The sequence below is a fragment of the Pan paniscus genome, chromosome X, assembly GCF_029289425.2.
Source record: "Pan paniscus chromosome X, NHGRI_mPanPan1-v2.0_pri, whole genome shotgun sequence".
Taxonomy (NCBI): Eukaryota; Metazoa; Chordata; class Mammalia; order Primates; family Hominidae; genus Pan; species Pan paniscus.
Window position 1 is genome coordinate 117,723,201 of NC_073272.2, and position 26,720 is coordinate 117,749,920.

Consider the following 26,720-nt stretch of genomic DNA (forward strand, 5'->3'; position numbering starts at 1 on the left):
ATGTCTCTCCCATCGTGCATTTTACATTTATCCCTACTACATTTTCATACCGTTAAGATTTGACCCATTGTTCTAGCCCATTGAAATATTTTGGTGGCCAGTTGCAGTGGCTCACACCTGTAATCCCAGCACTTTGGGAGGCTGAGGCAGAAAGATTGCTTGAGCCTGGGAGGTCGAGGCTGCAGTAAACCATGATCGTGCCACTGCACTCCAGCCTGAGCAGCAGAGCAAGACCCTGTCTCCAAAAAAAAAAAAAAAAAAAAAAAAAAAAAGAAAAATTTTGGGGTCCTGTCAGCCAGTATATTACCTGTCTCTCTCAACTTTGTGTTATCTGCAAATTTAGTAGATATGCCATCAGTATCCTTATCCAAGATATTAGTAAAAACATCAGGTAGGGTAGAAAGTAATTTAGTGCTTAAAACCGGATTTTTGTGTGTGTGCAATATTCTCTTTTATTCTAGGCCAGTAACCCTATCAGAAGAGGAAATTAGGTTAATCTTGCATGATTGGCTTCTGTGAATGCTTGCTGACTCTTAATGAGTATCTTTTTCCCTTGCATAGGGCTCCTAAACAATTAAACAGTGTTTAAGAAATTTGTTTGGAATTGACATCAAATCAATCTGTCTGTAGTTGGTGGCATCTAGGCATCTACCTGCTTTGCAGAGTTGACTATTAGTGTTTTCTTTACATCATCCCCTTCCATTCCCCTGATTCTTCAAAGGTTTTAGATGGAAATTGAGCTCTGCAAATTCTCAGATACACTGGGACATAATTTGGGAGAGTAGAATGGAAGTCACTTATAATATTAATAGTTAGGTACTTTTATCTCCTTGAATGCTTTGGGATTCAGTTTCCTCATTCTACAATTTGTTTTTCCCTTTCTGGTTTGACTATCAGTAATCTTAATAGAAAAAAAAGTTGAGATAGCCTTTTACATTATAATAACATATACTTATCCATATATAAGTAGACCTGCACTTTATATTTGTTGTGCTTGTTCTGAGTATAAATTAAGAAAAATCTTTGTCTCCGGTATTTTTTTTAAATCTTAGCACATTCTGAGTGCCAGCCTTTCTGATAATGTTCTTACAGGTTTTTGCAATTTTTCTTGGATATGTGCCCATTCCATCCCTCCAATCTCTCCTGCATGTTTTTAAAAAAATATTTCTTCTGACATGTCACCATGAAGATGCAATCAACAAAATTCAGACATGAGAAATTCTACAGGATGAGCAACCTACTTTCTTCAACACATGAATTGCAAGAAATAAGAGAGATTGAAGGGGAACCTGCTGATTTATCGAAAGAGACATATCAACTGATTGTAATATATGGACCTTATTTGATTGACATAAACCAAACGTACAAAAATTTGGGCAGTCTGGGAAGTCTGAATGTTATATAACAGCATGTTATATATAATATATATAATCTATTAATGTATATAATAAGGAATTGTTAAATTTTATAGTAGTGTTGTGGTTATGTTTTAAAGAGAAACCTTTGTCCTTTTTAGATGCATACTGAAATATTTTTGGTTAAAAATGAAATGGTTTCGGCCGGGCGCAGTGGCTCACGCCTGTAATCCCAGCACTTTGGGAGACCGAGGCGGGCAGATCACGAGGTCAGGAGATGGAGACCACAGTGAAACCCCGTCTCTACTAAAAATGCAAAAAAATTAGCTGGGCACAGTGGCGGGCGCCCGTAGTCCCAGCTACTCAGGAGACTGAGGCAGGAGAATGGCGTGAACCTGGAAGGCGGAGCTTGCAGTGAGCCGAGATCACGCCACTGCACCCCAGCCTGGGCAACAGAGCAAGACTCCGTCTCAAAAAAAAAAAAAAATGAAATGGTTTCTGGGATTTGCTTCAAAATAATCTGGCAGAGGGGTGGAAGAGGAGTACTGATATTTTTATCATTGTTGAACATGATCAACATGTTGTATATTTGGGTTTATAATATTATTCTCCCAATTTTGTATATATTTGAAATAGCCATAAGTAAATGTTGGAAAAACTCCCCCTAAATATTTATTGTCACATAGATTTTTACTGGCAGATTTGGGACTAAAACTCAGGTCTCCTGATTCTGCTCTTTTTTTTTTTATTGTGTAGCTAAAATTATAGCTCTTGTACTTTCAGATTGATGTCATGTTGTCCTTTCAGTCTCTGGGACCCCCAAGCTTTCCCTGAGAAATTTGTGGTAGTACTTGTAGATAAATTAAGGCCTTACTAAAGGGTCACAGTTTCACTTGACTGGCTACCTACCTATGTGAAACCATAAGGGACATTAGACTTACTAGTGTAGAGAGGCTGCATGGGTTATTAGAACCAGCAAAGAAACTTGGGTCCTAGTCTTCACTAGGCCTTAGCATAAGTTCTAAGATGGCAGGGACCATGTCTGTTTTGTTCACTACTTTATACTCAATACCTGGGACCATGCCTGGTACATGGAAACAATCAGTAAATGTTGAATTCATGGATTAATTTAACCGATGGCATAATTTCCCTCACATGTAAAATGAGACAGTTGATCTAAATGATTCTTAAGTTTCCTTCAAACACTGAAAAAAAAAGTACTCTTGCCTTCTGACTGATTTTTTTTAAAATCCTTTTAGGATTTTGAAAAGGATTACTGTAAATTTCTTTAACACTAGGTGACATCAGTAGGTAATATGCTCACTTTGAATAACTGTTATAGAAAAACCACAGTTGTTATATTGCATCGAAATCTCTTTAAAAATAGACTACTGTTATATATTTTCTGTTAGATTGGTATTTATTTCTATAAAGTACATGCATACTGTTCTCAACATACTAAATTAGAGAGTCAGGTTTAGCAAGTTCCAAAGTGTAGCCATCTAAGAAGGTTACTAAAATGTTCCCTTTGCTTGCATACTTGTGCTTTTTGCTTCAGTTGTATTGAATGCAGTACTATTATGTCAGAGTTTATAAAGGATTTGACATTTTGCTTCCCATGGAAAAATCAGTGGGCAACTTTTGGTTAAGTGGCAGTTATTGTCATCGCATCAGTGACTAGGCTCCTATCATTGGGAGTAATGACCTTATTATGAAATTTTGCTTCAGGTATCTGTAGGTTATCGCTGAATCAGGTCAGAGTTTATAAAAGAAAACTAATTCCTATACCATTTTATAAAATCACCAGAACAGTGTTTTGAAGCCACGTACATGTTTTGAAATAGTGACTATATATATATATATATATACCTCTTGAGGACCTTTCCGCATTCCTCCAGCTCCTTCTGAAGCCTTGTCTTGGCTGATACATGGATGTTGATGACCTCTCTTGTTGCTTCTCCCAGCAGTGTTTACCAAGGGCCTTTGGGAAAGGTTTGCATGACATCACAGGGCAGCTACAGGGGAGAAGTGTTGGGAGACTGGAAAGGCCTCTGTGTGATGCCACTAATCATATGAAGTAGCAATCCATATACTCTTCCTTTTTTTTTTTTTTTTTTTTTTTGAGACAGAATCTTGCTCTGTCACCCAGGCTGGAGTGCAGTGGTGGATCTCGGCTCACTGCAACCTCTGCCTCCCGGGTTCAAGCGACACTCCTGCCTCAACCTCCTGAGTAGCTGGGACTACGGGTGTGCACCACCACGCCTGGCTAATTTTTTTTTTTTTTTTTGTATTTTTAGTAGAGATGGGATTTCGCCACATTGGCCAGGCTGGTCTCAAACTCCTGACCTCAGACAATCCACCCACCTTGGCCTCCCAAAGTGCTGGGATTACAGGCATGAGCCACCATGCCTGGCCAAAAAAAATTTCTATAATTAAAATGCTAAATGAATAGGGACTGGAGAAAGCATGTAATAAACTATTTTATATTCAGACATGAGCTTTGTTAATATAAACTAAATGTTAGCTAGTGTACTAGTGTATGAAAATAACTTTCTTTTTTATTTTATTTTATTTTTTGAGACAGAGTCTCACTCTTTCACCCAGGCGGGAGTGCAGTGGCCCTATCTCGGCTCACTGCAAGCTCCGCCTCCTGGGTTCACGCCATTCTTCTGCCTCAGCCTCCCGACTAGCTGGGACTATAGGCACCCGCCACCATGCCCGGCTAATTTTTTGTGTTTTTGGTAGAGACGGGGTTTCACTGTGTTAGCCAGGGTGGTCTCGATCTCCTGACCTCGTGATCCGCCCGCCTCGGCCTCCCAAAGTGCTGGGATTACAGGTGTGAGCCACCACGCCCGGCCTTTTTTTTTTTTTGAAATGGAGTCTTGCTCTGTCACCCAGGCTGGAGTGCAGTGGCGGGATCTCGGCTCACTGCAAGCTCCGCCTCCCAGGTTCACGCCATTCTCCTGCTCAGCCTCCCGAGTAGCTGGGGCTACAGGCGCCCACCACCACGCCTGACTAATTTTTTGTATTTTTAGTAGAGATGGGGTTTCACCGTGTTAGCCAGGATGGTCTCAATCTCCTGACCTTGTGATCTGCCCGCCTCGGCCGCCAAAATGCTGGGATTACAGGTGTGGGCTACCACGTCCAGCCGAAAATAACTTTCTAATAGAAAACAGGATATAATGCATTAAAATGTTCTATTTATATTGAAAGTTGCTGAAGTACTAATCTTAAAATTGCCTTTATATTCAAAACCTAAGTGGAAGACACACTAAATAATTTTAGTATTTGATCTGTAAGCCATGTGGGTTTTTTAGTAGAATATCAGTACTTATTTGAATCAGAATTTATTTTGAAGCTGTTTCAGACGTTGCTTTTTGTGTTTAAATTCATTGGCAGCATTGATAGACACTGTCTTCAATTTCAGAAACTATGCTGCAAAATCAAAATTTTGCTGTTTTTGACATTAGTCTAGGCAATGATTTTTTGGATTTAACCCCAAAAGCACAGGCAACAAAAGCAAAAATACACAAATGAGATTGTGTCAGACTAAAATTGGTCTGATAAAATTGCACAGCAAAGGAAACAACAGTGAAAAGACAACCTACAGATTGGGAGAAAATATTTGCAAAACATATGGTTTAGATGTTTTGTGCCCTCCAATTCTTATGTTGAAATGTGACCTTCAGTATTGGAGGTAGGCCTAGTGGGAGGTGTTTCAGTCATGGGGCAGATCCCTCATGAATGTCTTGGTGCTGTCCTCACGATGAATGACTTCTTGGCCTGAGTTCACGCAAGATCTGGTTGTTTAAAAGTGGGTGGCATCTCCTCCCCCACTTTCTTCCTGTCTTGCTATGTGATGCATCCCTTTTGCATTCCATGATTGGAAGCTTCCTGAGGCCCTCACCAGCAGCAGATGCTGGTACCATTCTTCTTGTACAGCCTGCAAAACCATGAGCTAAAATAATAAACCTCTTTTTTTTTTTAGACGGAGTCTCGCTCTGTCGCCAGGCTGGAGTGCAGTGGCGCAATGTTGGCTCACTAAAACCTCCAATTTCCTGGTTTAAGGAATTCTCCTGCCTTAGCCTCCCTGAGTAGCTGGGATTACAGGCACGCAGCAGCACACCAGCTAATTTTTGTATTTTTAGTAGAGATGGGTTTTCACCATATTGGCCAGGATGGTCTTGATCTCCTGACCTCGTGATCCACCCGCCCCAGCCTCCCAAAGTGCTGGGATTACAGGCATGAGCCACCGTGCCCAGCCTAAACCTCTTTTTTTTTTTTTTAATAAATTACTCAGCCTTAGGTATTTCTTTATAGCAATGCAAATGGACTAACACACCATACATCTGATAAGGGATTAATACCCACAGTATGTAAGGAATTCAAACAACTCAGTAGCCAGAAAACAACCCAATTTAAAAATGGGCAGAGGACCTGAACAGACATTTCTGAAAGGAAGACATACAGACAGATGGCCAACACACAGTGGAACACTATTCAACCTTAAGAATGGAATCATGTCATATGTGGCAATATGGATAAACCTAGAAGACATTATGTTAAGTGAAATAAACCAGGCATAGGAAGACTACTACTGTATAATCTCACTTGTATGTGGAATGTAAAAATGATGAACTCGTAGAAGCAGAGAGTAGAATGGTAGTTTCCAGGGGTTGGGGGAGTAGGGAGCAGCTGAGGAATGGGAAAATATTAGTCAGAGGGTACAAAGTTTTAGTTAGGAGGAATAAGTTCTGGAGAACTATTGCACAGCATGATGACTATAATAATAACAATGTATGTTTCAAAATTGCTGAGAGAGTAAATTTTGAATGTTCTCACCACAAAAAAAGATCAGTATGTAAAGTGAAGAATATATTAATTTGCTTGATTTAAAGATTTACCATATTTGTAATTAGTATTAATATGTTGGAAGTTTGAGTTTTGTTTTGTTTCTGCTGTTAGGTGAGCAAGGAAGCCTAGCTCTTGAAATTTGTATTTTTGTTCAACTTTGTAAGAAGCATATTTATTATTTAAATAAATATTTATTGATCAGATAGTAAATGCATCAGAAATATTTGATTTAAAGGTGCCCTATGATGAAAGCTTTGGAAAGAAAAAATGAACTTTTGAAGCTCTCATTTTGGTTTGTCGGGTTTTCTTTAAAAACATACCACCAATACTCAAATATGTCTACATGTAACTTCAGAGTTTTCTGAAAAATTTTCCGTGTGTGTGGTTTAATAAAGTTATTTTATGTAGACATTTGAACTTTTTCTGCAAAAAATTACCTTAATATGTAAAAAGGATAAATCCAATTTACCCCATTTAGTATCTATAGAATATTTTGAAGAAATATTTTTCTATTTTTCTTTTTTTATTACTTTTTTTTTTTTTAGCTCCTGCTATCACTGGAGAAAAAAATATTTTTCTAGTTAACTAGATGTAGCAAAGTATTATTGGACATTTCTGGGTATGTACGTGTATGTCTGATTATATCCGTGTTTTATATAATATATTTCAAATTTAAGGGAAATTAGAGGATATAATATTTAGATCATTAATCATGGTACAAATTATGTCTCCACTCTCAAACTAATGAAGGGTCTTAAGACAAAATTCCCTAAAATTATAGGAACTCTAAAATCCCTTGCTTAAGATATTTCTGCTAGTTAGTGGGAGAGCTAAGAGTAGAACTTAATTTTCTTGACATCTAGTTCCCCATTTCTCCCTCCCATCCCCAAACTTGAACATGAATAGTTGTTTTCTTTAGGCACATAAACACTGAAATAGTCTACTGTTACTATCTCTACTTTGACATTAGAGACTTATTTACAGAGAATTGTTGAGTTGTCTAAGGATACTGAAGATTAATAACACCTCACTTATCTGTTGGCCACCTCTGTGGTAATGACAGTTCTCAAGATACCCCTGAAAACAAGAAATAAGCATTTTAAAAGCCTCTGAACAGTTCAATAAAAAAAAAGTGCCACAAAGTTCAAAATAAGATTATGTACGTAAAGTCTCATGGGGAGACCCTTAGGATCCCTAGATTCTCCCTTCACCGTACAATTTCATCTTAAGGAAATCTGGTTTCCCAGCTCAATGCAGATTAGAAGCACAAGTGAGAAGGATGGTGGGAAGAAAGCTTTTAAATGCAGGCGCATGGCTGACTGTAATAAGCCACCGCTTATAGGCTGGGTGCGGTGGCTCACACCTGTAATCCCAGCACTTTGAGAGGCTGAGGAGGGTGGATCGTCTGAGGTCAGGAGGTCGAGACCAGCCTGGCCAATGTGGTGAAACCCCATCTCTACTAAAAATACAAAAATAAGCCGGGCTTGGGGGTGGGCACCTGTAATCCCAGCTACTTGGGAGGCTGAGGCAGTAGAATAGCTTGAACCTGGGAGGCGGGGGTTGCAGTGAGCCAAGATCATGCCACTGCACTCCAGCCTGGCCAACAAGAGCAAAACTCCGTCTCAAAAAACAAAACAACAACAACAACAACAAAAAGAAGTGACCACTTAAAGTGAGGAAGGAAATATAAAACTATAAAACACAGACATTCCAGGCATAGTAACTTAGGGTCCTTGAAGGCAAATAAATCTGCACTTTAGGGTCCCTAAAGTGTATTAAAATATAATGTAGTATTTGAGCGTGATAATTAAGAAGGAAAATTGTATATCCTTTGTTTAAGAAGATATTTTCAGGGAAAGAGTACTGAAACTGCAAGGTTTAACCTACTCATGTACTTATTTACAAGCTGCTTTTGAGATTTTTAAATTCAAAAATAGTTAAAATATTATCAAAAATTTGGCACTCAAAAGCTTCATCTCTCTGGAAATTTTACATGTGGAACGTTTCATTATTTCATTCCCTAGCAGTCCAAGGCAATTAGGTGTTAGTTGTAGTTGTTAAAGGCAGGTCAGGATTCAGAGCCTTTGACTTAATCAGTTTAGTCCAATTCAAGAAGCAGTGTTAATTGCCTTTACTTTGGTGCTCATACACAGCACCAGTTACAGTGTTTTCATAATTATCTTCTTTTAAGTCCTTACCCAGAGAGGAGGCAGTATTGCGAAGTGGTTGAGAGAATGGGCTCTGGAGTCAGGCTGCCTAGGGTCAAATTCTGGCCCTACTGTTTACTAGCTGTACAATGTAAATGACCTAATCTGACTCAAGCCAGTTTTTTGTTCTGTAAAATAGAGCAAGTAATATAACCACCTAATAGGAGGGCTGTGAGGACCAAAGAAGCTAAAACATGTCAAGTGTTATAGTTTTTGGCAAATGCTTAATAAATGATGGCCATTGTTTTATTTTATTTTATTTTATTTTATTTTATTTTATTTTTTCATTATACTTTAAGTTCTGGGATACAAGTGCAGAACGTGCAGGTTTGTTACGTAGATATACATGTGTCACGGTGATTTGCTGCACCCATCAATCCGTCATCTACATTAGGTATTTCTCCTAATGCTATCCCTCCCCTAGCCCCCCACCCCCTGACAGGCCCTGGTGTGTGATGTTCCCCTCCCTGTGCCCATATGTTCTCATTGTTCAGCTCCCACTTATGAGTGAGAATATGCGGTGCTTTGTTATTTTTACAAGGCCCCTATTAGGAAAGTTTTGTGTGATAATACTAAATAATGTTTTTTATTGCTTCTTAGGGTGAAATGAATTGTTTTTTTTTTCATCTTGGCACATGATACAAATCATTTTAGCCAACTTTGCAAGTTATAAATATGCCTTCACTTTTTACTAGGCATTAATGTTCTAAAAATGGATTTAGAAATTTGTCACAAAGGAATTCTGCTCTTACAGATTACCCTGTTAAAGACAGTTTTAGGCTTAATAGACTTGAAATTGTAGTAGTTTGAAATGTTCCTACCTACCAAGGCCTTAACAACTTTGTAACATTTAAAATATACCTCAAACATGAGTGTCTTTTGTTACTAGTTTTTTATTTAGTGATGTCACCCAGTTGCAAGCAGGATCCCATTTTAATCACCAGCTCAATATGATATAGCTTTTTCATGTTCCCTGTCGTTAAATGTGCTGGAACTTGACAGGCTATAGGGGACCTTTGCTGTATTCCAGAAATTGGTCTCAGGCTCCCCACTACTGACAGACTGCCAAAGTGCCTTTGAGAAACTTGGAGCATTTCAGAGCTGCTGAAGAGACTACACTGTCATGTGTGTCCCATGTACTCACTCACTTCATCCTCATAGAAGTTCTGTGAAATAGATGGTTTTACCCCCTTTTGCAGAGGATGAGATCGAGGCTTGGAGAAATGATTTGATCACACATAGGATAAATAGTAGAAACAATATTGAAGCAAGGTTCATCTGCTCAAAAGCCTATATTTTACTGTCTCCTTGTCTCTCAAAAGAAAATAATAAATTACTCTGTATAGTTTGTACACAGTTATATGTAAAGCCCCACCAGAACCAATCTAGAATATTTCCATATATTTCCATGTGTGTCAGTAATTAGCCAATAACTTTGATCCTATGAATCAACAGCCAGAGAGTACTGTTTTTGAAACTAGTGGCACACAAGAAATAAATATGGCTTCCTGGTTTTTTTGTTTGTTTGTTTGTTTTGTTTTTTGACAGCTAAAAAACCTGTTCAGATATCTCAAGGTGTGAGGGTTGCTGGAAAGGCCAAGTTTCTTCCCTTCTTTACCTCATATGGGGCTTAATTTTAAAATATCTTACCCTTCTTGCCTTTATGCCTTTGTTGCAGGTGATTGGCATCCTGAATTTTGTACCACATGGAAATTTGTGCCCCTTAAAGGTTTTTCAGGCTAGGTGCAGTAGCTCACCCCTGTAATCCCAGCACTTTGGGAGGCTGAGATGGGAGGATCGCTTGAAGCTAGGAGTTCAAGACCAGCCTGGGCAGTAAAGTGAGACCCCATCTCAAAAAAAAAAAAAAAAGCAGGTTTTTCATTTTTGCTTTTTAATATTTGTTGTTGTTTTGATTGTACTTGTATTATTTAAGATATCAATTTGTGTGGAATCTTCTTTCTTTTTTTGAGTATGGATTAGCCTCAGTCCTAACTAATCAACTCTAGATAAACAGGATTTTGATACATTGCAGTGTAAGTTTGTCAGGGGACCAAAATAATTAGCAATATATGTTTTCATTTCTGGAAATTGTCCTTTGTTAACACATATTTATATTGACCAGACATTGTAATTAAATGGGTACTATTTTATGACAACTACTTTTTTTGTTTTCTAAACAAATTTAACTCCCTCCCCCAAACTAGAATTTTATCTAATTTATCTTTGTATCTCTAGTCTTGGTACATAGTAGGTAATTCATAAATGTCAGCTTTGGGTGTCTGGTTTTATTTTTTGTTTTGAGACAAGGTCTCGCTCTGTCACCCAGGTTAGAGTGCAGTAGCACAATCATGGCTCATGGCTCCTGGGCTCAAGTGATCCTCCTACATCAGCCTCCCAAGTAGCTAAGACTGCAGGTGTGCAACCCCATGCCTGGCTGGTTTATTTTTATTTTGTAGAGATGGGGTGTCACTATATTGCCTAGGCTGGTCTCAAACTCCTGAGATCAAGCAATCCTCCCGCCTTGGCCTCCCAAAGTGCTGGGATTACAGGTATGAGCCACTGCACCCAGCCCATAAATGTTTGTTGAGTAAAGGGATGATTTTCTGTTACTCAAAAGTAATTTTTTTAACAAATTAAGTTTTTATTAGAGGTCAAGGATTCCTCTACCAAAGGAATCATTACCCAGTTTGGCATATAAAAACATGTTAGTAGGACTCATTTCTTCTCTTGGTTGTGCTCCAAAATACGACTTTGAGGAAAAGTCACTTAATCTCTTGGAATCTCAGTTTCTTGATCTGTAAAAAGAGGCTGTGTGATTAGATCATCTTGAAGGTGCCTTTCAATTCAAATTTGCATCATGTAATCATTGGATTTTACCAAAAAAAAAATTAGAAATGGCATATTAATTATTTAAAACTTTCCTATTGCATAACCCCAAGGTATAACTAAGTAGCCTTATGCTTTGAAGCAGATATCAGACTGTTCCTATTCAAAAAAAAAATGTGGGGGAAGGGGTGAAATGGTGAAAAGTTACTTTTAAAAATTATTACATCCAGGCTGGGTGCGGTGGCTCCCTCCTGTAATCTCAGCACTTTGGGAAGATGAGGCGGGTGGATTGCTTGAGCCCAGGAGTTCGAGACCACCTTTAGCAATATGGCAAACCCCGTCTCTATACAAAAGTACAGAAATCAGCTGAGCATGGTGGCACGTGCCTGTAGTCCCAGTACTTGGGAGGCTGAGGTGGGAGGATTGCTTGAGCCCAAGAGGTTGAGGCTGCAGTGAGCCATGATGGTGTCACTGCACTCAAGCCTGAGTAACGGAGTGAGACCCTATCTCAAAAAAATATGTATTACATCCAGAGTAGTCTGTTTAAGAACAGAGTCTTGCTCCAGTAGAAAAATGAGCTGAGAGTGGTACACAGTGGTTCGTTCCTGTAATCTCAGTACTTTGAGAGACTGAAATGGGAGGACTGCTTGAGCCCAAGAGTTCAAGACCAGCCTGGGCAACATAGTGAGACCCTGTCTCTACAAAAAAAATACAAAATATTAGCTGGGTGTGGTGGCGCATGCCTGTAGTCCCAGCTACTCAGAAGACTGAGACTGGAGGATCGCTTGAGACCAGGAGGTCGAGGCTGCAGTGAGCCAAGATCACACCACTGCACTCCAGCCTGGGCAACAGCAAGACTCTGTCTTTAAAAAAAAAAAAAGAAAAAGTAAAAGCTGAGAACAAAAATGGGTGTCTCTCTTCAAAATCGATATAAATGTCTAATACATATGAAAATTTTCATCCACACTGGAAATCAAAGTACAAATTAAAACACCAATGAGATATACTTTTGCCTGTCAACTTGGTAAAAAAAAGTTTAAACACTTATTTTTGGTGAGGGTATTAAGAAACAGGCATTCACAGAGCAGTAGGAGTGTAAACAGGTACAAGTTGGCAGTTTGAAAGTAGTGTTATGTCATATACAACTATATATGTACATATGAAGATAAAAGATACTCAGATCTCTAGGTGATAAGATTATATATGAATCACTTTAATTTTCTTCTCTTTTTTTTTTTTTTTTTTAAGAGATGGGATCTTGCTGTCTCCCCCAAGCTGGAGTGCAGTGGCACAATCATGGCTTACTGCATCCTTGAATTCCTGGGCTAAAGCAATCCTCGTGCCTCAGCCTCCCAGGTAGCTGGGTCTACAGGCAATAGCCACCACACCTGGATAATTTTTAAATTATTTGTAGAGACAGGGTCTCACTCCGTTGACCAGACTGGTCTTCTCCACTTTTTTTTTCTTTTTCTTTTTGAGATGGAGTCTCGCTCTGTCACCAGGGCTGGGGTGCAGTGGCATGATCTCGGCTCACTGAAACCTCCGCCTCCCGGTTCAAGTGATTCTCCTGCCTCAGCCTCCCAAGTAGCTGGGATTATAGGCACGCACCACCACGCCCTGCTAATTTTTGTATTTTCTGTGGAGGTGGGGTTTCGCCATATTCAGGCTGATCTTGAACTCCTGACCTCAGGTGATCCGCCTGCCTCAGCCTCCCAAAGTGCTGGGATTACAGGCGTGAGCCACTGCGCCCAGCCTCTCTTCCACTTTTTGTTTTCCACATTTTCTACGTGCACACAAGACTTTTCAGTCACAAAATATATACACATTTTTTAAATGTGGACTTGTCTGTAGTAAGTGTATAGAAGTATTTGTCTTCTCATCTCCTCTATTCAACACCTCCTTACTTTTATTTCTGAACAGGTCTCCAGGAAAAGTTGGGCTTTCAACATTCAAGGTAAGTTGTGCTTTCTGAAAGTTATGTTTTTAGAAATTGTATACTTTTTATTCGTGTTTTTGTGTAATTCTTCATTTTCTTGCTTTTGCTTTTTTTTACTCACTTTTTGCTCAGTAATGTAGTCATTATGTCCTACTTGGTATACATAGGTACTCTAGAAATACCTAACTAAATGTTATGCTGTAAAGAAGGAACTGTAAGTATTTTTTAGATTTCTACTGATTTTTATTTGTTTATAATATCTAGAATAAAAGAACGTGTGTGTGTGTGTGTGTGTGTGTGTGTGTGTGTGTGTGTGTGTGTGTGTTGAAAAAGTGGTACTTGACCAGGCATGGTGGCTCACACCTGTAATCTCAACACATTGGGGGGCTGAGGTGGGCAGATCAGTTGAGGTCAGGAGTTTGACACCAGCCTGGCCAACATGGTGAAACCCCGTCTCTACTAAAAAAAAAAAACACACAAAAATTATCCAGGTGTGGTGGCACAGACCTGTATTCCCAGCTACTTGGGAGACTGAGGCAGGAGAATTGCTTGAACCCAGGAAATGGAGGCTGCAGTGAACTGAGATCGTGCCACTGCACTCCAGCCTGGGTGACAGAGCGAGACTCCACCTCAAAAAAAAAAGCAAAAAATTAATACTTGCATGACAAAAATGTACAGTAACTGAAACACATGTATACTTCTTGTGGGCCCATGTACCATCACTATATATAAAAATCAATCCCAGCTTATATTCAGGCAGAGGAGTTTGGTATTGAGATATTATGCCACTGAGAGCCATTTTAAGTATAAGATATCACCAAACGGAACTATTTATATCAGATAGAGTATATATTGTATATGTATATTTATATGTATGTGTAATCTCAAACATGCTATATTTTTTTCAGTTCCAGTATACCGACCTTCTGTTTATATACATTGGATACCAGTCTCTTTGATAAATTATGATACGTTTATATGAAATATTCTACAGTAGTAGAAATGAATGAATTAGTTATATACAATGACATGGATGGATTTCAGCACTAGAGTGTTGAGTTGGGGGTAACTACTCATAGAAAAACATATACAGTAACATTTCATTTATATTAAGTTCAAAAGCATGCCAAACTAAAGAATATATTGTTTAGAGAATAGATTGTTTAGAGATACAAGCATGGTAAAACTGTGAAGAATTACCAGGGAATGAGAAATACAAAATTTAGGATATCGGTCATTCTCTGAGGGGGAGAGATTGTAATGGAAATGGAGAAGGACACACAAGAGACTTGAAAACTGATAATAATGTTCTTTTTCTTAAATTGAGTGCTTAAGAAAAGTTATATCATAACTCTTACGCTAAATAAAAATTATTTTGTATTTACTTAATATTTAATAAAAACAGTCTTTAAAAGTAATAACGTGTAGGGTTGAAATTTACTCAGGACAAAAGGTATATGGTTGAAAATGTAGCTTTCCTTCCACTTCTCATCCCCCACCTCTCAAACTTCATATCCAGAGGCGATTACTGTTTATGCTTATAGGTCTTAAAAGCCATTTAGCGCTAAGATATTTTTATATTATAACAAATAGATTTGGAGAATTTACTTTACCCCAGTAATTATAGATTGTCCTTAACTTGAGTGAAATTAGATAACAAGTATACATATTTAGTAAATAAATATGAAGTTGGATATTGTTCATTTTTTTAACTTTTTATTTTGAAATAATTATAGATTCACAGGAAGCTTTAAAGATAATGCAGAAAGGTCCTGTATATTCTTCACCATTTCCCCAGTGGTTATATCTTAATTATAGTACAATTTTAAAATGAGGAATTTAACGTTGGTGCAATGCGAGTGTATAGTTCTGCGCCAATTTATCATGTGTATATTTGTATAACCACCACAATGAAGATGCAGAACTATTTCATCATCACAAAGATCTCCGTTGTGCTACCCCTTTATAATCACACCCACCACCTTCCCCATATCATCCCTAAATCTGTTTTCCATCTCTATAATTTTGTCACTTAAGGAATGTTCTATAAATGGAATTATATACTATGTGACCTTATGGGATTGGTTGAAAGGGTCACGATCCATCCAAGTTGTTGTCTGTATCAATGGTTTCTTTCTTTTTATTGCCGAGTAGTATTCTATGATAAACATGTACTGAGGCTATTGAGTGCATATTATGAATAACAGTATATCTATTGATATTGTAATATAAAGGAAGGCTTGATATAGTTCTGATTGTTGGTGATTTTACAGTCTGATGGAAGAGACATGTATACAAAAGGGCAATTTATGAGGTCTTGATGTTTGTAAAATAGAATAGACGTGTTAACTGCCACAAGGGGTTTGGAGGAACGAGAGGAAGATAGAATTGGTGTGAGAGCACTGTTACCTGAAATAGCAGAGAAAAGTTTCAGGGAGGAAATAGAACTTTTGCTGAGCTTTGAAAATTGGGAGAGGTTTGCATAGGTAGATAGAGAAAAATTGGGAAAGCATTGTAGTTAGGAAATAGTAGGGACTAATAAATATGCAAAAGCATGGGATTTGCTAGAAGCATTGAAAAACTGTGACCAGTGTAAAAGTTTCAGTGCTAGAGTACTGGAAAATAAATTGAGGCCAGATTGTGATGAGCCTTGAATGTCAGGTTACCTGATTTTATCATAATACTATGTATACATGCATTGAAACATCACATTGTACCCTGTAAATATGTATCATATTATGTGTCAATTAAAAATTAAATTATAATTTAGAAAAGAGATGGGGTGCAGTGGCTCACGCTTGTAATCCCAGCACTTTGGGAGGCTGAGACGGGCAGATCACCTGAGGTCAGGAGTTAGAGACCAGCCTGGCCAACATGGTGAAACTCCATCTTTACTGAAAATACAAAAATTAGCCAGGCGTGGTGGCACATGCCTGTAATCCCAGCTACTTGGGAGGCTGAGGCAGGAGAATCACTTGAATCTGAGAGGCTGAGGTTGCAGTGAGTCAAGATTGTGCCACTGTACTCCACCCTGGACGATAGAGTGAGACTCTGTCTCAAGTTAAAAAAAAATTTAGAAGAGAACTCTGATCTTTAAAATTTTGAAGCAGGATATTTTTGGGTTTCTTTTCCTTGCTTTTCTTTTCTTTTGTTCTTTCTTCTTCTTCTTTTTTTTTTTTTTTTGATGGAGTCTCACTCTGTCACCCAGGCTGGAGTGCAGTGATGCAATCTTGGCTCACTGCAACCTCCGCCTCCTGGGTTCAAGCAATTTTCCTGCCTCAGCCTCCCAAGTAGCTAGGATTATAGGCGCCCGCCACCACACCCAGCTAATTTTTGTATTTTTAGTAGAGATGGGGTTTCACCATGTTGGCCACACTGGTCTCAAATGACCTCAAGTGATCTGCCCACCTCAACATCCCAAAGTGCTGGGATTATAGGCATGAGCCACTGGGCCCGACCAGGATATTTTTGTTTTTTGAAGGTCTCACTCTGTCACCCAGGCAAGAATGCAATGGCACAATCACAGCTCACTATAACCTCGAACTCCTGGTCTCAAGGACTCCTCCCACCTGAGACTCCCAAGTAGCTAGGACTACAGACTCAAACCCCACACCCAGCTATTTTATTTTATTTTTATTTTTTAGAGATAGGGTCTTGCTAGGTTGTCCAGACTGGTCTGAAACTCCTGGCCTCAAGCTATCCTCCTCCCTTGGCCTCCCAAAGCATTGGGATTACATGAATGAGTCACTGTGCCAGGCCTAAAGTGGGACATTTAAAAAGTCAACTTTTATATGTCTTACAGCTGTGCTGCCAAGGTGGTTTTTCTGTTTGTTTGTTTGTTTGTTTTTGCTCGGGAATTAAGAAAACTGGTGGAAGGGTGGAAGAAAGTTTGGAGGAAAAAGACTTAGGTGCAAAGAAAGCTGTCAAGAGGCAGTTAAAATGTCAAGACATGAGACTCCAACAAAGGGAACAGCATTGAAAGGAGTGGATGTATGGATATGACAGCGATTTAAGAGTTGTTTACTTTTTAAAACAATTTTCTCAGCAAAAAAAGAGTGGAAGTCACATTTATAAGTTTTTCTCCTTTTTTTAAAAATTTCACTTTAGTAGCTTCCCTTCCCTTACTACTAAAAATTACCAGTTACCTGAATTTTTCTATAATTAATGTTTTTAGCTTAATGTTCTTTAGTAGGTAATAATGAAGATTTCTGTGAGTGTAGATCACTTTCATACAAATACTTTGTGGGGTGTACTTATTAAAATTAAAAAGCTGAACTCTTATAACCAAATACTGCAGGGGGGTTATAGACAGCTCTGTAATATCCAACACAGGTGGAGGTAACTGTTATATGAATTGCTGAAAATTGAATAAGCTACCATACCTTTTAAGGAAGCAAATTTTTGATACCGTGATAGATAGGAGTTAGAGAAATTGCCTAATAGTAGGGAAGCTGGGATTTAGTAAGTACTGCATTTTAATAATGGGTCAGCACATCACCAGAAGTAGGTAATGGACTGTCTCAAGTATAGCTAAGTTGGCATTGGTTGTCTGTGGACACATGCTTGGCTTCCATTCCTTTGTCCCAAAAGCCTGATCAAGGTGTTAGAAGGACCTGGATCTTATACATCACTGAGAGAGAATCATAATTGACTATATATCCTAAGTCTGATTTTATTAAGAAGTCTTCTCTGGAGATCAGGCCCTCTGGTAGGTGCCATATCACTCCTTTAAACTTGTGACTTAAAACAGCAGAGTACCTTAGGAGTTACTATCTTTTAAAAGTTCAGACTCCAAGAGAGTTTTGTTAAAGCCAAATAAAATAGAAGTCTGATCACTGCTTGGCAGTTTTGGCTAGTGTAGGAATGTTAATCTTTTATAAGTAAATAATTGAAACAAATTAGGCCGAGTGCAGTGACACATAGGCCGAGTGCAGTGACACATAGGCCAAGTGCAGTGACTCACGCCTGTTATCCCAACACTTTGGGATGCTAAGGTGGGAGGATGGCTGCATTCCAGCCTGGGCAACTGCGAGACCCTGCTTCTAAAAATCAGTTAATCAAATTGAGGTCCAAAGATTATTAATGTGTAATTTTATGTAGCTTAATTTAGGGAAAATATCCACAGAATTATGCTGTACAATGCTTCTGATTTTCCTACTGATAAGCAGTTATTAGAAAATAATTGGATAAAAATAATTAGTAGGACAGTTGAAGGTGTTTCTCTAATATGCATTAACTGTTATTTATTTATTTTTTTCTTTTTTCCTGCGGACCCCGTTCTGCTGAGAGCATCAACTATTTTTAATGGTGATCAGCTTCCAAGTATTCTTTTTTTTTTTTTTTTTTTTTTTTTTGGAGACAGAGTCTCGCTCTGTCCCAGGCTGGACCAAGTATTCTCTTAATGGTGATCAGCTTCCAAGTATTCTCTCTCCACCTTGTCAGGGTTATCTTATCAATTGGTCTTGGTTAGATTTTTATTTCTTTTTTTTAATTTCTTTTTTTTTTTTTTTTTTTTTTGAGACAGGGTCTTGCTTTCTTTCCCAGGCTGGAATGCAGTGGCATTATCATAGCTCACTGCAGCCTCAGGCTCCTAGGCTCAAGTAGTCCTCCCACAACAACCTCCAGAGTAGCTGGGACTGCAGGCACATACCACCATGCTTGGCTAATTATTATTTTTTTTAGAGGCGAGGTCTCACTGTGTTGCCCAGGCTGGTCTCAAACTCCGGGTTTCAGCCTGTGCCCGGCCTTCTTTCGTATAAAACCAGGATCCAATTAAAGCCTATGTAAACTTAAGATGTATGTATTAACTGAAGAAAAAACAGAGCATGCATCATTCAACATTCATTCAGCAAATGATTATTTAGTGCTGGACACTGTTTTAGGTACTGAACAAACTGTAGATAGAACAAACAAGGTCCATCTCTCATGGAGCTTACATTCTAGTGGGACAGGGAAGAGACAAAAAATAAGCAAGTAAATAAGGTCATTTCGAACGATAAGTGCAATGAAGTAAAATAGGATAATGTTTTCCCAGCACCATTTATTGAGTAGGGAAGCCTTTCCCCATTCTTTGTTTTCATCAGGTTTGTCGAAGATCAGATAGTTGTAGGTGTGCGGTCTTATTTCTGTATTCTCTATTCTGTTCTATTGGTCTGTGTGTCTCTTTTTGTACCAGTACCATGCTGTTTGGTAACTGTAGCACTGTAGCATAGTTTGAAGTCGGGTAGCATGATGCCTCCAGCTTTGTTCTTTTTGCTTAGGATTTGCCTTGGCTATTCAGGCTCTTTTTTGGTTCCCTATGAATTTTAAAATAAAATTTTCTAGTTCTGTGAAGAATCTCAGTGGTAGTTTAATAGTAATGGCATTAAGTCTATAAATTGCCTTGGGCAGTGTGGCCATTTTAACGATATTGATTCTTCCTATCCATGAGCTTGGAATGTTTTTCCATTTGTTTGTGTCATCTCTGGTTTCTTTGAGCAGTGGTTTGTAGTTCTCCTTTCACCTCCCTAGTTAGCTGTATTCCTAGGTATTTTCTTTTCGTGGCAATTGCAAATGATGGGAGTTTATTCCTGATTTGGCTCTCTGCTTGGCTGTTATTAGTGTATAATAATGCTAGTGATTTTTGCACATTTATTTTGTATCCTGAGACTTTGTTGAAGTTGTTTATCAGCTTAAGAATCTTTTGGGCTGAGACTATGGGTTATCTAGATATAAGATCATGTTGTCTGCAAACAGGGATAGTTTGACATCCTCTCCTCAATCCCATTACTGGGTATATACCCAAAGGAATATAAATCATTCTATTATAAAGACACATGCACACACATGTTCATTGCAGCACTATTCACAATAGCAAAGACATGGAATCAACCTAAATGCCCATCAATGATAGACTGGATAAAGAAAATGTGGTACATATACACCATGGAATACTATGCAGCCATAAAAAAGAACGAGATCATGTCCTTTGCAGGGCCATGGATGGAGCTGGAGGCCATTATCCTTAGCAAATTAATGCAGGAACAGAAAACCAAATACTGCATGTTCTCACTTATAGGTGGGAGCTAAATGATGTGGACACATGAACCCATAGAGGGGAATAACACATGTTGGGGCCTATCAGAGGGTGAAGGGTGGGAGGAGGGAGAGGATCAGGAAAAATGACTAATGTGTACTAGGCTTAATACCTGGGTGATGAAATAATCTGTACAACAAAACCCCATGACACAAGTTTACCTATGTAACAAATCTGCACATGTACCCCTGAACTTAAAGTTAAAAAAAAAAAGAAAAATAGGATAATGTGATAGAAAGTTAAGGAGTCAGCTAAGGCTATTTTGAGATGGTCAGGGAAGTATTTTCTGATAAAATAGCACTTGAGCTATGACCCTAATGGCAAGGAATCATCCTATTGGCCAGAATGTAATTGTCGGGGAGTGATATGAGAGGGAGATGAGGAGTGTAGAAGATATCAAAAATGTAGGCAGAGGCTATGTCATGTTTAGGCCTTCATGGGCCTTGGTACTGTTTGGATTTTATCTGATACTTAAGAGTCCATGAAACATTTTTTTTTTTCTAGAAGAATCTGTGTAAGATTGGTAGTATTCTCCAAATTCTGGGGGAGGAATTCAGTGCTCGAAGATATTGCAAGTCCTACAGAAATTTCACTGGCACGTTAAATCTTTAACATTTTAATAATCTCTGGAGTAATTTCATTATTGAGCCTATTGTGATCATATCCTGATACTTGTATAAGTGCCACCTAAATAATTAATGTGCCTTGAGTCCTTTATCTGTCTAAAATGGTTATAATGACCTTCCTCTAACAAACTCTGTGATGTGCACAAAGAATTATGGTTTTTTTTCCTCAGTATCAAGAGTAGCATTCAAATTGCTGTGCTTCTATAAATAGACAACTTAAGATTGAGAAGAGTATTGTATTGAGATTTGCAAATATATGATTGTCTTATTTTACCCTAATTTTTTCCAGCAGAAATGCAGTATCCATTTCTAACCTCCCAAATATATATATATATGTACGTATGTGTATATAAATGTATACGTAGATATATATGTATTTTTGGTGGGTTTAATTTTTTTCATCTTTTTTCATAGTTTTTTTAGGGGCTTCATTTAACTTCTGGTTAAGTCTTGATTTCTTTTATCTAAAGCATGTAGAATTTTAAGAAAACTATTCCCTGAATGTGGTTTTCTGTGTTATATACTTTTGTATTTGTGCATATTTATGGAGCAATGCTTTGGGGAAAATAACAATTTTTATTCAGCCCCTTGCTTAAATCCTTAATCCTTTTTAGCTATAAAAGTACGTAGAAGTTCTTATCGTCCATTACAGTTTTTTAATGTTAAAAAGTTGAGCAAGTTTTCACATTTAAAGGTAAATATCCTATTGCAGAATAATAGAATATTGCTGATGGGTAACTTTCTTATGCAAATTACATTGTCCCATTTGGCATAAAATTTCTGAGCATCTATCAGTATTCAGAAATCTAAGCCCTTTAGGCCGGGCACAGTGGCTCACACCTATAATCCCAGCACTTTGGGAGGCTGAGGTGGGTAGATCACTTGAGGTCAGGAGTTCAAGACCAGCCTGGCCAACAAGGTGAAACTCTGTCTCTACTAAAATTACAAAAATTAGCCAGGTGTGGTGGCACGCGCCTATAATCCCAGCTACTCGGGAGGCTGAGGCAGGAGAATCACTTGAACCCGGGAAGCAGAGGTTGCAGTGAGCCAAGATTGTGCCACTGCACTCCAGCCTGGGTGACAGAGTAAAACTCTGTCTCAAAAAAAAAAAAAAGAAGAAGAAGAAGAAATCAAAGCCCTTTAAGGGCCTTTGATTTATTAATGCTACATTTTCTCATTTGTACCCCTTTAAAGCATATTTTTAAAGAAAAGATGTCATCATTTGGTCTCTATTTCTTTTCTTTTTCAAACAGGAAACAGAGAACACTGCATACAAAGTTGGAAATGAGTCCCCTGTACAAGAATTGAAACAAGATGTGTCTAAAAAGGTTGGAAAGATACAATGTCAATATTAGTTTATAGCAGACATCATATTTATATGGTATATTTCAAACAGCTTTTATATTCTTTTAGTGTAGCGCTCTGTACATGGCTGATGTTCAGCAAATGTTTCATGAATCTGTCACATTTGTGGTTGAAGACATTTCAGTCTTTTTAGAAGTCCTTTTCATATTCTAATTGGTAATTTATCCTTGAGACAATATTTTGTAAAATGCTTTTATTTTTTGTTCTCGTATTTTTATCAGAATAAGCCCTAACTCTTCTTGAGGTTACTACCAGGAGTTATGGGTATTGAAAAGCTCAGTGCAGCAACATTCTGATGTCTTTAGGAATCAGAAGTTATAAGAAGTCCTTACTCTGATAGTACCTGATACCTTTTAAAAAATTGATGCTATGAAGCTTCAAAGGTTGGTTTACTAGAAGAGACTGAGCACAAGATCAGTATTTTGAAAATGGGCAGTTTACAGTATCAGGATAAAACTCAAGGAGAAAGACAGGATGGTGTGTTTTTATTCATTTATACAAGTTTTAAGTGTTTTCTGTGCCCTAGGCAATGTTCTAGCCAGTGGGTTTCCAGAGGCTAACAAAATGACACATTCTCCACCCCAGAGTTTCTCCAGTACTGGCACTCGACATTTTGGGCTAATAGAGGGTAGGGGAAGGCCTGTTGTGTGCATTGTAAGATGTTTTAGCAGTATCCCCAGCTTCTACTTACTAGATGCCAATAGCATCCTCAACTCCCAATTATGACAACCAAATATATCTCCAGATGTCTGGGAAGGGGTATGGAACAAAATAACCCCTAATGGAAAACCACTGTTCTATCCTTATGGAATTTAGAAATTTAATGGACTACATTTTTTTTTTATTTGAGTCAGGGTCTCACTCTGTCGCCCAAGCTAGAGTGCAGTGGCACAATCATGGCTCACTGTAGCCTCCACCTCCTGGACTCAAGTGATCCTCCCACCTCACCCTCCTGAGTAGCTGGGACTACAGGTGTATGCCACCATGCCTGGATAATTTTTGTATATTTTATAGAGACAAGGTTTTGCCATGTTTCCCAGGCTGGTCTTGAAATTCTGAGCTCAGGCAATCCACCCACCTCAGCCTCCCAAAGTGCTGGGATTATAGGTGTGCAACACTGTGCCCAGCGAGACCACATATTTTAATATTGATCATACTTTTTCCTTTAAAGGAAAAATGTTCCCTTTTGGGACGAATGGTGGATTGCATAGCAGTGTACATAACAGGAATTGAACCATTTTTTAAAAAAAATAAGAAATTGCCTATAATTCTATACTGTAACACACAGGTGTCTTGATTTTTCAGCATTTCCTTCTGGTCCTCATCCATTAGCATACATTTTTCTGCCTAATTGTAGTGTAGGTAGAATTTTATATTCTGTCTTTTACTCTTACCATTTTTAGATTTTCCTCATACTTCTATATGAGTTCTGTACCCAGATGCATCAGATTCCATCAAGTAAATGGATTACAATGTTATCTAGCCATTTTTATTGTTGAAACTTAAAATATTCCTGTTTTTTCCACTATAGCTTTTCTTATTTTTTAAAGAATGTTTTTCTTAGGATAAATTACAAATGTATAACTATCTATAGTTAGTGGGGAAAAAAGATGATTTTAAGGAGAGTTTAGAAGTTTAAACAGTAGTGAGAAAACACTGTGGAGCAGAATGAGGTTTAAGATTCTAAATAATCACTTTTTAAGTTCTAGCCTTTTCAGTTGAATTAAGTATGAATCACTAATGATAAAGGCTATGGGGATATACCCTGGACGAGGGCATACTCTGCTCTCGAGTAACTTACATTTTAGTAGAAGAAATTGGATAAACACAAAACTAAATGCAGTAAGTATTCAAATAAACTTAGAAACTATTGTAAGAACACAAAGGGAAGGAGACTTCTTGCTTGGGGGTAGGAATGAAGATGACTTCATGGAGGAGGTAGCACCTGAGCTGGTTCTTAATGAATGCATAAGATTTGGACAGGCTAGGCCGGGCACGGTGGCTGACGCCTATAATCCCAGCACTTTGGGAGGCCGAGGCAGGCGGATCACCTGAGGTCGGGAGTTCGAGACCAGCCTGACCAACATGGAGAAACCCCATCTCTACTAAAAATACAAAAATTAGCTGGGCGTGGTGGCGTGTCCCTGTAGTCCCAGCTACTTGGGAGGCTGAGGCAGGAGAATCGCTTGAACCTGGAGGCAGAGGTTGCAGTGAGCTGAAATTGCGCCACTGCACTCCAGCCTGGCGACAGAGCTAGACTCCCTCTTAAAAAAAAAAAAAAAAAAAAGGATTTGGCCAGGCTAAGATGGGAGAGGAAAGGCATTACTGAAGGCATGGAGGTGGGGAATGTGCAGAACATTTGAGGATGAGCCTAGAGAGCAAAGTTAGGGCTGGATTATAGGAATGCCTTATGTCATACTAAACTGTCTGCTTTTTATTTATTTATTTATTTATTTTTTGAGACTTGAGTCTTGCTCTGTTGCCCAGGCTAGAGTGCAGTGGTGTGATCTCAGCTCACTGCAACCTCCACCTCCTGGGTTGAAGCAATTCTTCTGCCTCAGCCTCCCGAGTAGCTGGGTTTACACCAACACACCACCACGCCAGGCTAATTTTTTATATTTATTTATTTATTTATTTTGTATTTTTAGTAGAGATGGGGTTTCACCATGTTGGCCAGGCTGGTTTTGAACTCCTGACCTCAGTTGATCCGCCCACCTCAGCCTCCCAAAGTACTGGGATTACAAGCATAAGTCACCGCGTCCGGTCACAGTGAGCTTTTTGCAGCAAACAATGCTTTAGCATAATCATCTCTATGTGTGTCTTGGTTCTCATTGTTCTCTTAGTCTTTCCGTTTTCACTATTTCCTAAAATCCAGAAAAAAATGACAGGGCTAGGCACCATAAGAAGGTGTCATGAGGCATATCAAGAGGCAAAAAACATGGACCTTTCTCTCCAGGTACTAATTATCTGGTGTAGAGAAAATAAATAGAGCTAGCCTATATACAGCTCTGTATTTGTATTATAGTTCATACTATACTGAACAGTAAGAATAATAATAGAAGTGCAGAGGAGGGAGAGATTATTCTCAGATAAGGGATTGGGGAAGATGCATTTTCAACCTCATTTTGACCCCTCTTGTGGCACAGACATTTCCATTATGTGTAGTGATTATTTCAAACCTTTATACTCACCTCATGCTCACTGTACCCACTCACATCCCCCTCACTTTCAGCCGATAACCTTGTTTCCTACTCCACGTAAATATTAGAGGCTAAAAAGCCTGAATCCATTCCTTTGTATCATCTTTCACTTCCTTTACCTACATATTCATTGTTATTTCTTACCTTTTTTTTCATGTCATCCATCACTGAAGATTTAGTATTCTTGTTTTCTGTCCAAAGTAGTGTGGTATAATACAAAGATCACTGGATTTTTAAGTAAGACCTGGATTTCAGTTTTGGCTTTGTAGCTTACTAATTGTGGGACTGGCAAAATTCTTAAAGCCTTTACCTCAGAGTCCTGCTATTTGGGGGAGGTAATCCAGCTACCTAACCCAAAGGCCTGTATGACAATTAAATGAGAATGTGTATACTAGGTCTTATACACAGTAGGCCTTCTTTCCTTTCTTTTCCAGAACATTGCTCTGTTATCTTCTTTTCCAGTAGTTCCTTCCCTTCAGGTTATAAAAGTGCTGGGTCACTTTATCGAAGTCTTTTTGCATTTATAGCTAAGCTTTTTGAAAACTCAGACCGTGCTAATGTCTCTGTATCTTCACCTCTTATTCGATCTCAAATCCATTGTAATATGACTTCTGTTATCACTGTTATCACTGAGGTTCTCAGTGCTCAGTAACCACCTAATTGACAAATTGGTTGGACTCTGGTTAGTTTTGGTGAAAGCAAGGTAATTTCTAAGGTTAACAATTTGAAGTTTGAGAAAAACTAACATATAGAACATGCTAAGAAATCAGGGATGAATATTACTGAGCAGCAGTAATACCCAGTTCAAGTTAGCATGAAATTGTAGTAAACCAGATTAGGATGGTTCTATGATGCATTCTGTTAACTTTCTGAAGCCAGGGAATTGAGAAAGCAGAAGTTGTTCATGGTTGGACATGGTGGCAGGATAAGTGATCTGGGAGATTTAATATTAGTAATGACAAGACTGGGGAGAAAATATATTCTAAATGTTGGCAGAAGATAATAGAAAGCCTGTTTATATTTTAAGCTACATATAAGAAAGGGGGCCAGGCGCAGTGGCTCATGCCTGTAATCCCAGCACTTTGGGAGGCTGAGGCAGGTGGATCACATGAGGTCGGGAGTTAAAGACCAGCCTGGCCAACATGGTGAAACCTCGTCTCTACTAAAAATACAAAAATTATCCCGGCGTGGGGCACACACCTGTAATCTCAGCTTCTAGGGAGGCTGAGGCAGGAGAATTGCTTGAACCTGGGGGGCGGAGGTTGCAGTGAGCCAA

The 26,720-nt window shown here is 38.5% G+C and overlaps 1 protein-coding gene across 2 annotated transcripts in view; it reads left to right on the forward strand.

The window, feature by feature from the left end:
* Positions 1–26,720, forward strand: part of WDR44 (WD repeat domain 44) — a 106,788-nt gene that overhangs the window by 19,325 nt on the left and 60,743 nt on the right. Inside the window, exons 2-3 of one of the 2 annotated variants that reach the window (XM_034949366.3) lie at positions 13,163–13,196; positions 22,133–22,207. In XM_034949366.3, coding sequence (XP_034805257.1) covers positions 13,163–13,196; positions 22,133–22,207 — 109 coding nt within the window. The remainder of the gene's footprint in view (positions 1–13,162; positions 13,197–22,132; positions 22,208–26,720) is intronic. The other variant, XM_034949367.3, reaches the window with a different exon arrangement.